Source organism: Ipomoea nil, unplaced genomic scaffold (assembly GCF_001879475.1).
Source record: "Ipomoea nil cultivar Tokyo-kokei standard unplaced genomic scaffold, Asagao_1.1 scaffold2484, whole genome shotgun sequence".
Lineage (NCBI taxonomy): Eukaryota > Viridiplantae > Streptophyta > Magnoliopsida > Solanales > Convolvulaceae > Ipomoea > Ipomoea nil.
Genome location: NW_017618912.1, coordinates 246,151 through 259,922, shown reverse-complemented (window position 1 = coordinate 259,922; position 13,772 = coordinate 246,151). Strand labels below are relative to the sequence as shown.

Here is a 13,772-nt window from a genome sequence, read left to right as displayed (position 1 = left end):
TTATCAATTATCAAGGATATTTCACAAATAGCATAGAGGAATTAATCAAGACACAAGCATATAGAGGGAGGCCAAGGAGAGAGATTATAGTGAAAAAAATAGGTTTTGTTGAGACATGGGTTATCTCTTAGCCTTAATTAATCATCCCTTGGCTATTAAGGTTCTTCCCTAAGATTTCCATATGTTTTGATCTCCCTAGGCTTGGTGGTGGGGAGTCCCTTGGGAGTTCTTTTGTGGTGATATTTATTGTGGTGTGACTTCTAGGTGCCTCCTATGTCCTTATATATATATATATATATATATATATATATATATCAGTGTTGTAAAACTCGGCCGCCTAGCCGCCTAGGCGCTAGGCGGCCACTTGCCTTGGAGTTTTGGCCTATAGGCGGCCAAAACTCGGTCGGCCGCTAGGCGGCCTGGGCGGTCAAACTCGGCCGAGTCGGTCAACTCGGCCGAGTCGACCGATTTCGTCCGATTTTGACCGTTTTGACCGATTTTGATCGATTTTGTCTGATTTTGACCGATGTTGTCTTTCATTAATTATTGATTTTAATATTATTATGACATTATGACTTATAAATTATCATTATTTCATTTATTTAGATGTATTATTTGAGTGAACGTTGAAAACAACCTCATTAAAATTGTCGAACTACAAGTCTGTCACTATTTTTTTTAATTTTTTTGGTGCCCGCCTAGCGCCGCCTAGAATCCGCCTAGGCGCCGCCTAGACCGCCTAGGCGCTAGGCGCTGCTCGGCCGCCCGACTAGCGCCTAGCGCCTACTGCAACCTTGATATATATATATATATATATATATATATATATATATATATATATATATATATATATTTAGGAGTCCTAATTAGGGTCTGAATGGTATGGGTTTACTAATTCTATTCCTTATAGGATTAAGGACTTGTTTTAGGGATAAGGGTCCATGGTCCATGGTGGACCATATTAATTAATTAAAGAGAATCCTAACCATAATCTGAATAGTAAAGGTATACTTTCTTTATTCCTAATAGGCTTATGACTCTAGTTTAGGCAGGGGTCCACGATCCGTGGTGGACCACGTTAATTAATTAAAGGGATTTCTAATAAAATTAAATCCTTTTTAATTATTATTAATGGAATTAATTAAATAATTAATTCGAGATTAAGGGCCGTAACACGGGGTGTTCCAGTCTGCACCAAGGTCAGCAACATGACGGACGTGACTTTAATGAACCGTGTCAAATTTGTAAAGGTTTCGGTCACACGGGAGCTAATTGTTTTTGGTGCTATGATGAACCGTGTCAAATTTGTAAAGGTTTCGGTCACAGGGGAGCCAATTGTTTTTGGCGCTATGATGATCCATGTCAAATTTGTAAATGTTTCGGTTACACGGGAGCCAATTGTTTTTGGCGTAATTCAGGGGCTTTGGGTTCTCAGCGTTTTTCACCCTCCCCGGCTCCTCAGGCGAATGTAGCCATTTCTGGTGATGATTCAGGTGGTCTACATGAGTGATTTCCTGATACTGGTGCTACCAACCATGCTACGCCCAATTCTTCTTTGTTGACCTCTGCGACGGGTTATGATGGCTCTGACACTCTTCGTGTTGGCAGTGCTACAGGTTTGCCTATTGTTAATGTTGGTTCAGCTTCGTTAGTCATTAATTCTAGATCTTTTAAGTTAAATGATGTTTTGCGTGTTCCTAATCTTTCTAGTTCATTATTATCTGTCCAGCGTTTTGCCAAAGATAATAATGTTTTCTTTGAGTTTCACCCACTTTGTTTCTTTGTGAAAGACATTTTGACCAAGAAAGTCCTATTTAAAGGGCATGCATCTGGTGGCCTGTACTCCTGGCCTGCGTCCTCTCCTGCTCTAGCTGCATTCATTGCTGCGCGTTCCTCTTTTGTCTGGCATATGCGGTTGGGGTATCCGCATTCTAGAGTCTTACGTAAAATTTTGGAGTCTTCGTCTATTAGTCATTTTAATTCTAAAGATCTTCCCAATGTTTGTTCTTCTTTTCAATTGGGAAAATCATCTCGTTTTTCATTATCTCGTGTTGAAACTACTAGTACACATCCTTTAGAATTAATATATTCTAATATTTGGGGCCTTGCGCCGTTACTTTCTGCAAATGGCTTCAAATATTTTGCGGCAGTTCGGATTCCGGATCGCGGTGTCTCGGATGATGTTTCGGCCGGCGATGAGCACATTGCCGAGGCTGTTGAGGCTGCCACGGGAGGTGCCGAGCAGTCCAAGTCCACTGAACGGACTGTCTCGGACCGTCCCGCTTGACAGCGCGGCAGGCCGCCAGGGACCACCAAGCGTGGTGCATCCGTCCCTCTGACGCACGGTATGGCCACTCGGAGTACAGGTCCGCATGAGCATGTCGCCTTGGCTTCTACCGTTGTGCCCGAGCCAACTTGTTATTCTCAGGCGGTTAAGTTTGTAGAGTGGCGTGATGCAATGGACTCGAAATTTAATGCATTGGTTCAGAATGATACATGGCGTCTTGTTCCCTTTGAATCTAGTATGAATGTTGTTGGATGCAAGTGGGTGTTCAGAACCAAGAGAAAGACCGACGGTTCGGTTGAGCGTCATAAAGCTCGGTTGGTTGCTAAAGGTTTTAATCAAGTTGCTGGAGAAAACTTCTTTGAGACTTTTAGTCCTGTAGTAAAACCGACTACGGTACGTATTTTGTTATCCTTAGCTATTTCCCGCAGTTGGACTATTCGTCAACTTGACATTCATAATGCATTCTTGAATGGAAAATTGGCTGAAACAATGTATATGCGCCAACCACCTGGCTATGAGGACAAGCCACTGTCCGGTCATGTGTGTCTGCTTCACCGATCTCTATATGGGCTTAAGCAGGCACCTCGTGCCTAGTTCATCACGCGATTGCATGATTATCTGGTTTCTGTGGGCTTCTCGCCTTCTAAAACAGATGTTTCTTTGTTTATTTACTTGCATGATAATATTCAATTGTATTTTCTTGTCTATGTGGATGACATTTTAATTATGGGTTCTGATTCGGAACGTGTTGCTACACTGGCCAATAAGTTGGAACTTGAATTTAAAGTCCGTGATATGGGTGTTCCATCTTTCTTTTTGGGAATTGAAACTGTTCAATCATCTACTAGTATGCTTTTATCTCAGTAGCGTTACATGAAAGACATTCTGAAACGAGCAAGTACGGTTGACTGCAAACCGGTAACCACGCCAGTTTCACTTACCAAACCCACGGATGGTCCTGTGGTTCCCTACGCAGACCTGACTCACTACCGCAGTCTTGCAGGAACCCTACAGTATCTTACGGTCACCCGTCCTGATCTGTCCTATGCTGTTAATCGTCTGTGCCAGTATATGCATGCTCCTACCACTGCGGATTGGACGGCCTTGAAGAGGGTTCTGCGCTATGTCAATGGCTCTCTCAATCTTGGTCTTCACATATCTTGTTTTGACTCTCTTGATATTCATGCTTATTCTGACTCAGATTGGGCTGGCAATCCGGACGATAGAAAATCTACAAGTGGTTTTGCTGTTTTTATTGGGAAGAATCTTATATCTTGGGTATGTCGCAAACAACGGATAGTGGCTCGTTCCTCGACTGAAGCCGAATACAAGGGGTTAGCTGATGTCTCTGCTGAAGTCACCTGGCTTGTTTCTCTACTGAGGGAAATCGGCTTCCCACCCGTGTCTGCGCCAAAGCTGTGGTGTGACAACTTAGGGTCAACTTATTTATGCGCTAATCCTATCTTTCATGCCCGCACGAAGCACATTGAGATTGACTACCATTTTGTTCGCGATAAAGTAGCCAAGAAGGAGATCCAAATCAACTTTATCTCAACCAAGGATCATATAGCTGATATTTTTACTAAAATTTTATCTACTTTACGTTTTAATTCACTCCGTCACAAGCTCAATTTTTTTGGCTAGCCAACCTTGTGCTTGAGGGGGAGTATTAGGATTATATTATTCATATTACACTAGGACTATATTATTCGTGTTAGACTAGGATTCTATCTAGTATATATATATATATATATATGCTCTCTGTACTCTCTGACATCATCATTGATTACAACACAATCTATATTCTCATCAAATCAACGTGTGCCATGTCAAAAAAAAAAATGAAATTTAACAAATACACATAATATTGATCATTTAGTGTTGGATGTATCTTGATCGATTTTTTTCCTCTAAAATCTAAAAACATAATAAGTGACTAAGTGTGGATAAAGGTTATACCCTTCATTTATGTCCGTTTTCTCTGTTAAGTTTTATGATACATTATGCTATAAATGTTGTACTATAGAATATTTTGGACAAACATACTCCTACCGTTATAACTTCCGTTATTTTTTCCACTATTGCTACCATACACATGCATCCACCATATATTTTCTTATTTTCAATGATAATAATAATAATAATAATAATAATAATAATAATAATAATAATAATAATATATTGGGGTTATACGTTAATTATTTTTTAAAATATAAATATTAAATTTATAGAAATATTTCATTATTATTATTATTATTATTATTATTATTATTATTATTATTATTATTATTATTATTTACAATAATTTAAATATCTAAAATCTAAGTAAACTTAAAATTTTAATATAAAATATTAATATTGAGCACTTTTTTTTTGCGCATAAGAAATGCTAGTTATTAAAAATGGGTTAAGGAAGTGGGAAAGAGGCAAGTGGTATAATTAAGTGTGGGCTATCATGTATGATTGGATTGATTTGGATCACTCAACTTTATCCAAAACAAATTTAAAATTTCTTATACATATAGTTTATATTTTTACCGTACCTCAAAGTAATTGCGACATGCCTTCTTCTTATATTTATGATTATTACATTACAAAATTTTATCTCTTGTATATAATAATAGATATTTTATATTTGATAAAATTTGGAAAAAGTAAATAACATATTCTTCGCAATTCATTGTCTTTTGTAAAGTATAACATCATATCATCAACTACGTACAATAATTTTGTTTTAAAAAAATATATAGTGGCAATAATGATATATAATTTAATAACATTTAAAGTCACTTTGTGCCACTAGACCATAAGCTCATGGACAATTAATTTGCATTTATTTATAAGAAACATTCTTCTCATATAATCACACATATTCAAATACTAATATTTTTTTTATGCGCGATGCGCAAAAAATAGGTGTCTAATATTAGTACATTATATTAAAATTTTAAATTTATTTAGATTTTAGATATTTAAATTATTCTAAATAATAATAATAATGTAAATTATTTTTATAAATTTGATATTTATATTTTAGCTAATAATTAACATATAACTCAAATATATAATGTGTATATATTATTATTAATGAAGAAGATAAGAAAATATATTGTGGATACATGTGCATGGTAACAATAGTGAAAAAGATAACTGAAGTTATAACGGTAGGGTATGTTTGTCCAAAATATTTTAACGTACAACTTTTATAGCATAATGTACAAAAAAAAACTTAACGGAAAAAGCAGACATAAATGAGGGGTATAACTTTCATTCACAATTCTTATGTTTTTAAATTATATCCACCAATTAATACCTATCAAAACTATTAAATTATTGTAGGAGTGTATGGCAAAATACTACTTACTTTGTTTCATTTTATGCTCTTATTTTTAGTATTTTTTTTTTCCAATTTTTAAATTTAATTTTCTTTTGTGTTTTAATAGTATTTTTAGTGTGATTTTTAAATATATAAATTTTATATATTAATACATTAAATTTAATATTATGAAAAATTGAATTGTAAGTAACTTAACTCAAAACATGTAAACCGCGTCAAACTTGCGAAATGAGATGAATAAAGTATAATAATTTAATATAATTGTCATAAAATATAAAATAAGAAAAAAAAACTTCACCAAATTTTAAATATATTTGTAGTTTATATGTATTTATGAGAAGATATAAATTGTAGATTTGAATTTTCCTCCAATAAATAAAAATAATAATTATACAAATTTATTTTATAAAATATTGGAATAAGGGTCAAATAAGCCATCCAACTACACACCAAAATGCAATTAGGCGACTGAACTCAAAAAACCTACAGTTAGGTCCCTGAACTACACAAATTCATTCAATTTAACCTAAAATGCCTTGTTTACTTGTTAATGTGATGACGTGTCGGTTTTTTTATTTAAAATTAATTTTTAAAATTTTATTTTAATAATTATAAATAAAATAATTTGTTGGTCCCGGTAGGGTCGAAATGAGAGTCTAGAGGGGGGGGGGGGGGTGAATAGACTCAATTCGATTTTTACAGAAATAACTCTTTTCGGGGTTATTACGCAGCAGATTTGTTAAACGAGTTTTATATTGCTTTGCACTGTTTGTTGCTTTATGAAAACTTTCGGTTTAAGAGGATATGATATGCAATGCACGAAAGTAAAGCAGAGAGTAAATAGAGAGAGAGAGAGAGAGAGACGAGAGATTTTTATAGTGGTTCGTCCAACTGTGCCTACTCCACTCTTCTTTCACAACTCGTGAAAGGTTTGCACTATCACTCCTAGTACAAACTATATCTAGCTAGCTTCCGTGATCACTAAGCCAAACAGCTACTTGAAGGTTTTTCAACTCCTAGAGTTTACTCCGCCTCTATCAACGTCTTCTTCAGAGTTGAGGGTTGGAAGAAAAGATCTGCGTGGTTCTCCAACAGGTTGAAGTCTTGGCTGACTGGTTGAATGCTAGATGATCAACGTATATAAGATGCAAGACTTCTTCAAGGTTGTGAAGGTGAAAACTGATAATTCTTCTTGTAAACTTCACACCTTGAAACACTGGTTTTCAAAAGCTTAGGAGAGTGAACTTGTATAAGGAGCTTTTGTATATGTATAATCAGTTGATATAAAAACCAGCACCTTCTATATTGGAGAAGATATGTATTTATAGGAGAGAAAATATCCATCCGTTGGAGGGAGATGATATTTCAAACCTATGGACCAGTGGGTAAAAACCGGAGAGCCTGGTGCATTTAATGCTCCATTAAATGTGGTTGTACCATGTAGTCGTTGGAGGCAAGAACTTCTGCAAGTTTTGTCTTCTAGCTTTGAAAAGATGTACAATGGCATTTAATGCACCTTGATTAATGTGCTCCTTATTCTTAGGATAACTTGTTCCTAGGATGATCCATCAGCTGAGACATAGACAACATTCTTCTTGAATTGTGAGAAGATGGATTGTCTTGGCAGTTTGACCGTAGACATAACGTCTCTTCACGAAAGATTGCTTTCATCCTTTGTTGGTAGCTGTAAAGGATTATATCTCCATTTGTGGTCTATCCGAGATGTAGCTCTGCTTTAATCATTTGATCTACTTTCGTTCAAACACACCTAACTAAAAGATCATAACTCGGTTTCGTGTGTTTGACTATCTTAACACGAAGTACACAGTGAGTTATGATACCTTTCGTCTAGAACGAAGGTAGCAAAAGAAATGATAAAAAGTTAGAGGTCTACAATCTAAGTTACATTAGTATCATCAAAATCTTAATACATATGTTCCTAACAATTTCCCCCTTTTTGATGATGCCAAAACCTATACTCTACTTATAAGGCTGATAATTATCCCATAAAGGATTTTTCATTTCAAAACAGCCAACTAGGAGAGTTTACATTCAGTTTCTAAGAATTTTTTAAAAAATACAAATAATTTGCACAAGTAACTTAGATAGAAACACGATAGTTTGAACAAAGGATGACTTTTATATAAAGATAAAAACACTTACAAAATGGTTGAAAGCATAGATGAAGAACTTTTACGTATCTAAAAGTTTTGCCTTCTGTTGCTGAGCTTCCTTTCGTTCTTTGTCATCTCTTTCCTTTTGTTGCTTGAGCATCCTATCCATGTTGATGTCTCAGTTGATCAAGTTTCTGAACTTTTGGATAAGGTTTTCTTTTACAAGGTCTTCATATTTTCCTTTGATGTTGCAGCTTACATAATTGTTGTATGCTTCAAGGATGTTTCTTCCTTCAACAATTCTAAGATTCCACCAGGTAATGAGCTCAAACGAATTCATTCCCTCATTGTAATTCTTTCCAGCTTCTGTGTGAACTTTGAAGGCAGCATTGTATTTAACTCCTGGTTCTGCATCTTTACCAACCTTTGTCACATCCTTTATCTTTTCTTTGATTCTCTCACGTTTAATCAATTCATGCTCTCTTGCAAGTCTCGCCTCTTCTTGTTTGTTCCACAACTCTAGATTTGCCTTCTTGATTTCTTCATTTCTTTGGCTTTGATAGACTTGTCTAGAGTAGTTGTCTTTCCTCTTCATCCATACAGGTATATTGTATCCTTCAAATTGCTTTCCACTTCCTGCTTCGTACTGTTGGTAAGTAACGAAGTTGCCTGTGGCATCCATGGTTACATTTTCATTTCGCATCAGTTTTTGACGAAGATTCTTCTTCTCTCTGTTTGTCTTTCCACGAAATGTAAACTCCGAGGTAGAACCAAAAGATTGACGAGGTCTGATAGGATGTTGTCTGGATCTTGAGAGAGGCTGTTGTCGAGACCAAGATGCAGGAGGTGTAGATCTCGTGTTCCTTCCTTCATCATTTCTCGTGGTTCTTGGTGAGGATCTCGTGTTTCTTTCTTCATTAGGGCGAGATGGTGATCGATTTCTGTTCTCGTCCTCATCATCATCGTTTCTTTTCTTTTCCCCCTTTTTGGCATCAGCACATGGGGAGCCAGAGAACTTGGACAATTTGTCAACTGCAATAAGCACATCTTTGACATATTCGAGAATTTGGAGCTGATATTCTCCCATCCGAAACATGTTGTCATGTCCTAAATCGACCTTTGTGCAAGCGAGGTCAACTCTCTCTTTGAGTCCGAACTGTGAAAGTTTGAGAGTGTGTTGTTCCTTAGCAATTTTGTCAAGAAGATGACTTTGACGGTGGAGTTCTTTTGCAAGCTTTTCATGAGGATTTGAAGTCGAAGAACTCGGTTGCTGTTGAGAAACAGTTTTCATAAATTGGTCCATCTTGGTTGACAGGTCTGCTAGAGTTCGACTGTCTTGCTCTCGATCAAGTAGATACTGTTGATATATAAGTTCGGCTTGATGGACTGTGTTCAACATTTGATGCATGATGTTTTCGGGATCAAGAGAGTCGAGATAACAATTTCTGTGGTCGAGAGCACCTTGATGTTCTCGTGGTGATGCTTCCAGTTTGCCATCACGAGGCAATGCGTCCGTTTTGCCATCACCTGGATTTGTATCATTTCGACTGTCTATTGGTGGAGGTGCTGAAAGAGCAGAGTTATGCGAAGGAGTTCCTTTGCTTTGGGATGAGTGAGGTGTGGGTGATCTTTCGTGCATGGTTTCAGTGTTTCCTATGATAGGAGATTCACTATCATCACCATCATCATCCGAATCGTCATCATCGTCATCATTTTCTTCATCATCATCATTTGCATCATCAGCCCCATCATCATCTCCATTATCATCTTCATCTCCGTTATTTCCTTCATTCGAAGAGTCATTTGCACCAGAGTCATCCTCACTACTGTCGCCTTCTTCATTTGTTCTTTCGTCTTCGGTAGCATCTTCAATTTCCTTTCCATCTTCGTCCTTGGATCCGTTGACATTGCAAGCCGGATCATTTTGATGAGTCTTCTCTAACTCTGTTTTGACTTTGGACAATAGGAGAGCTAATCTGAATTCCTTCATTTCTTCTTCAAAGACTGGATCTAGAGGCGGCTTTTTCAGTTCAATGCAAATGGGAACCTTTTCTTTTCCCAGAGTGCGATTGGTCACTTTGTATGAATAAACTCGATTTATAGTCTCGAGCCTTGTTGCGTTGTAGACATTTCGTGTGCCAAGCCACTCGAGAGCAACATCTTCTTCATCCTTTATTTCTTCAAATGTTTCGAGAAATACCTGGAGAGGTGAAGTTCGCCACTTTTGCCACTGCATGACTCTCTGGAAGTCAGTTTCAATTGAAAGACGAAGTAATTGATCTCGTGTTGGGGGAGGATTTTGATCATCTTTTGGCTCAAGTGCAACCGCTTGTGTCTCTTCTAGTAAGATAGGATCTTGTGTGAGACCTAAGTTTGGAGCAGTTTCGGAATCAGGCACCACTTTTTTCGGATTAGTTTCAGGCATTGGAATCACTTCTCTAGTCTCGGCTGGCAAACCAGGTTCTTGTGGGAGACTTAAGTGATTTGAAGGTTGTGATAAACTTTCGTCCTCTTCTACCGTAGCAGGTTCTTGTGTCAGAGTAGGAATTATCTGCTCTGCATGAGTAGGTTCTTGTGGAAGGGAAGTTTCGGTGGCGGGTGTTGAGATAACATTCGGATCAATGACCACTTCTCTCGTCTCTTCTGCAAGCCAGGTTCTTGTGGGAGACTTAAGTGATCAGAAGGAGTTGGAAGATCACAGATATCCTTTTCCATCTCAGCAGGTTCTTGTGTCAAACTCGGGTTGAGTTGCTCTGCTAAGACGGGTTCTTGTGGTAAGGTATTCGGCGTTGCGCCTTCTATACTTGCAGATCTAGTCTTCCGCTTCTTCGATGCTTTCCGAGATGTGTCCCTTTGCCTTAAACTTTCTTCCCCCTGAGAAGATGCAGATTTCTTTTTCAGCTTTTCTTTCAAGCTGGACGGAGGAGGAGGAGGAGCTAATCTGGCCATTATCTCATTTGCTTTCTCAATTGTAGGTCGAAGATGACCTTTCGGTGATTGTGCAAGGAGAGATTGAGTAACAACTTCTTCTTCAGATGAGTCTTCAATGACACCAGGTTTTGAAGTCGGGTTCGAGATTGAGGGTGTCTTTTGTGCCTCATTTTTCTCGGTATCAACAAGAAATTTCGGGTCCGATGGTATAGCTACAGGCTGAGCTTCAGCTGGATCTTTCGTTGTAGATTTGGAAGAAACCTTTTCCTTCTTTTGTCGCTTCGGCTTGGGCTGATCATCATCGGAGTCTTTGGCCTTTTTGGACTTTCGTTTTGACTTTACGAATTCCAATGATAGTCCCAATTCCAGGGCTTTCTATTTGTCATAACCCGAAGGCTTCGACTTCATATGACATACTTTCGGACTAGGGAGGATACCGTCTCGAAGAGGAACTTTTTGCTTGGTGAGAAGATGACTTACGAGAAATCCGAAGCCAATCTTCTTTGGGATGTCTCCTGGTGACAATCGTCCATAAGTGATGATGTGTCGAAGTTGATTGGAAACAACTTTCGACCAGTCCACCTTGTAACTGTGAAGGAAGGCATGAAGCATTTTTAGCTTATCTTTTGTGACATCATCCATTCCAGATGTCTTGTGCTCCACTATTTTGTTGAGGATATCGACTGTAAATTCATAGTCAAGACGAGGCCATTTCTTCTTCAAGGGCCAAGTGATTTCCACACAGGTTGGTCCGTGCTTGTTCCTGATACTTTCATAGAATGCACCTTGATCGTAGTAGTACCCGGAAAGGTCCGAATGATATGTCTCATCACGATCTGGAAAGTTGAAAGCTTGCTTTACATCCTCAAAAGTCAACGTTATGGCAGTGTCATTTACTTCAGATGAGATTTTAGAGCCATCGGCGGATACTGTGGCATTCAGATATAACTGAGCAACGTCCACCGAAAACCAGAAGGTGTAGAGATGAGTTACAAAGCTGTATAACCCACTGTCCTATAGAAGATGAATGACTTTCTCCCAAAAGGACTTGTCAAGAACATACTGGAGAAAGCCGTGTGCATCCCACATACATCCACCAATGATGAAGGGAACTCTAGATTGTATAAAATTGATATCGGAAGTTGGAAAGCTTGGTAACATCAATGTCGACGTCTCCTGTTCAGCATCCGACGCCGTTGTTTTGGATTTCTTGGCCATGTTGTCTGATATGAAGGTCTGGGTTTTCTGGGTTTGGAAGAGGAGTTTGATAACCAAAGGGAGAGTTTTGAGTATTGAGTTTAGAGAGTATTGGAGAGGTTTTGAAGACGGAGGGAAAAAGTGAAATAAAGATGGTGGATTAGGTTAAAAAGGGGAGGTTTTTCAATGGGTTGTCTCATGGGTCAAGTTGTTCATCCGGGTAAACCGGACTTGTATTTGAATTTGAATGAAAGTGACTCTACCAATAAGGTAATCTGATATGGTAAGAGGTTCTGATAAGGCCAGTATCAGATCAATTTTGATCATTCCCAATTAAATATGAGAGAGAAAAGCACTTGAGTGCAAACACCCGCATTTAATGTCTGTCGCATCGATTGACATGGGATCATGGGGTAGTGGGCCGAAGTTTGTGGCCACACGATCTCTCCTACCAACCTCATCGAACGGTTAGGGGTGTAACCTTTCTTCTCCAAGTAACCGTCAGTTCATTTAACGCCTAAGAGACGTGTGATCTTTTACGAGAATCAAATAAAGATTCTATTGTTGTTATCAACTGGTGAAAGTTTCGGGTAAGGAAGTTTCATGTTGAAAGGTTCGCTGATAAAAGAGAGAGCACACGAACATGGAGATGATTTATTACAAAGACGAATATAGAGAATATTACAATCATCTCTCGTCCTACTCCATTACACAAGACAACTACATCCTTAGGTTCTCTTCACCTTCTTTTTGAGCTGTTCCTCTTCAGTCTCTCGGGCATTCTTTTCAAAGAAGTCCTTCCAGATGGTGTAGTTTGGATCATCCTTGAAAGCATGCAGCGTAAGAGGGGATGGACCAAGTGGAGGATGATTGTTCTTGAGGATAGCCAAGGGGAGCTTCTTGGCAGAAGAACCATGGGAGCTATCTCCGCGCTCATAAGAAAGACTGAGTGATTTGAGCATCTCTTGGATCTCCTTCATGTCTTTCTTCAGCAAGGCTACAAAGGAAGAGATCTTTTTCTTTCCCTTATCCATTTCTTCAAGATATAGAATGATCATACCGTAGTCAGGCGTGACTATATATATAGGCGAAAATGGCCATTCATTTAGAGGTATGACACATAGTCCATATGTGAAAGACTTAACACGATAAATGGAATCAATCTCTGAAAAGAGTATTTATGATTCCCAAGATTTCTGAAGAGATTCCTGAGATAGATGGGACAGGATATGCTCAAAAGATATACAGCACGTTTGGTTCACGGAATGAATTTTGAGGTAATAGGAATGCTATTCCATAAGGAATGGAATAGGCAAGGAATAGAATAGGAATTGTATTCTATTGTTTGGTTCGCGGAAGGAATAGACTTTAGGAATTATATTACAGTGTTTGGTTGATTTAAGGAATAGAAATGAAATATGTTTTAAAAGACATAAATACCCTTATAAAAATATGTGATGGTGGCGATGGTGACGGTGGTGGTGGCGGTGGTGGTGGTGGTGGTGGTGCTGGGGTGGTAGTGGTGGAGGTGGCAGTGGTGGGGGCGACGGTGGTAGTGTTAACGGTGACGGTTGTGGCAGTGGTGGTGGGGGCAGCGACGGTTGTGGCGGTGGTGGTGGTGGTGGTGGCGGTGGTGGTGCTGGGTGGTGGTTCTGGCGGTGGTGGTGGTGGTGGTGGTGGCGGCGGCGGCGGCGATGGTGGTGGCGGTGGTGGTGGAGGTGGTGGCGGTGGCGGTGGTGGTATTGGTGGTGGCGGCAGTGGTGGTGGCGGCGGTGGTGGTGGGGGCGGTGACGGTTGTGGCGATGGTGGTGGTGGTGGCGGCGGCGGAGATGGTGGTGGTGGTGGCGGCGGCGGCGGTGATGGTGGTGGTGGCGGCGGGACGATGGTGGTGGTGGCGGCGGCGGTG

The 13,772-nt window shown here is 39.1% G+C and overlaps 1 protein-coding gene across 1 annotated transcript; it reads left to right on the top strand.

Annotated features, from left to right (window-relative positions):
• Nucleotides 1–3,160: 3,160 nt before the first annotated feature.
• LOC109153447 (uncharacterized mitochondrial protein AtMg00810-like) lies at nt 3,161–3,931 on the top strand. The gene has a single exon (XM_019301317.1). It carries the CDS (start codon nt 3,161–3,163, stop codon nt 3,929–3,931), a length of 771 nt encoding a protein of 256 aa, XP_019156862.1.
• The last annotated feature ends 9,841 nt before the right edge of the window (nt 3,932–13,772 follow it).

Excerpts from the sequence above, each read along its gene's own strand:
- LOC109153447 (XM_019301317.1), top strand. The coding sequence starts at position 3,161 with ATGAAAGACATTCTGAAACGAGCAAGTACGGTTGACTGCAAACCGGTA.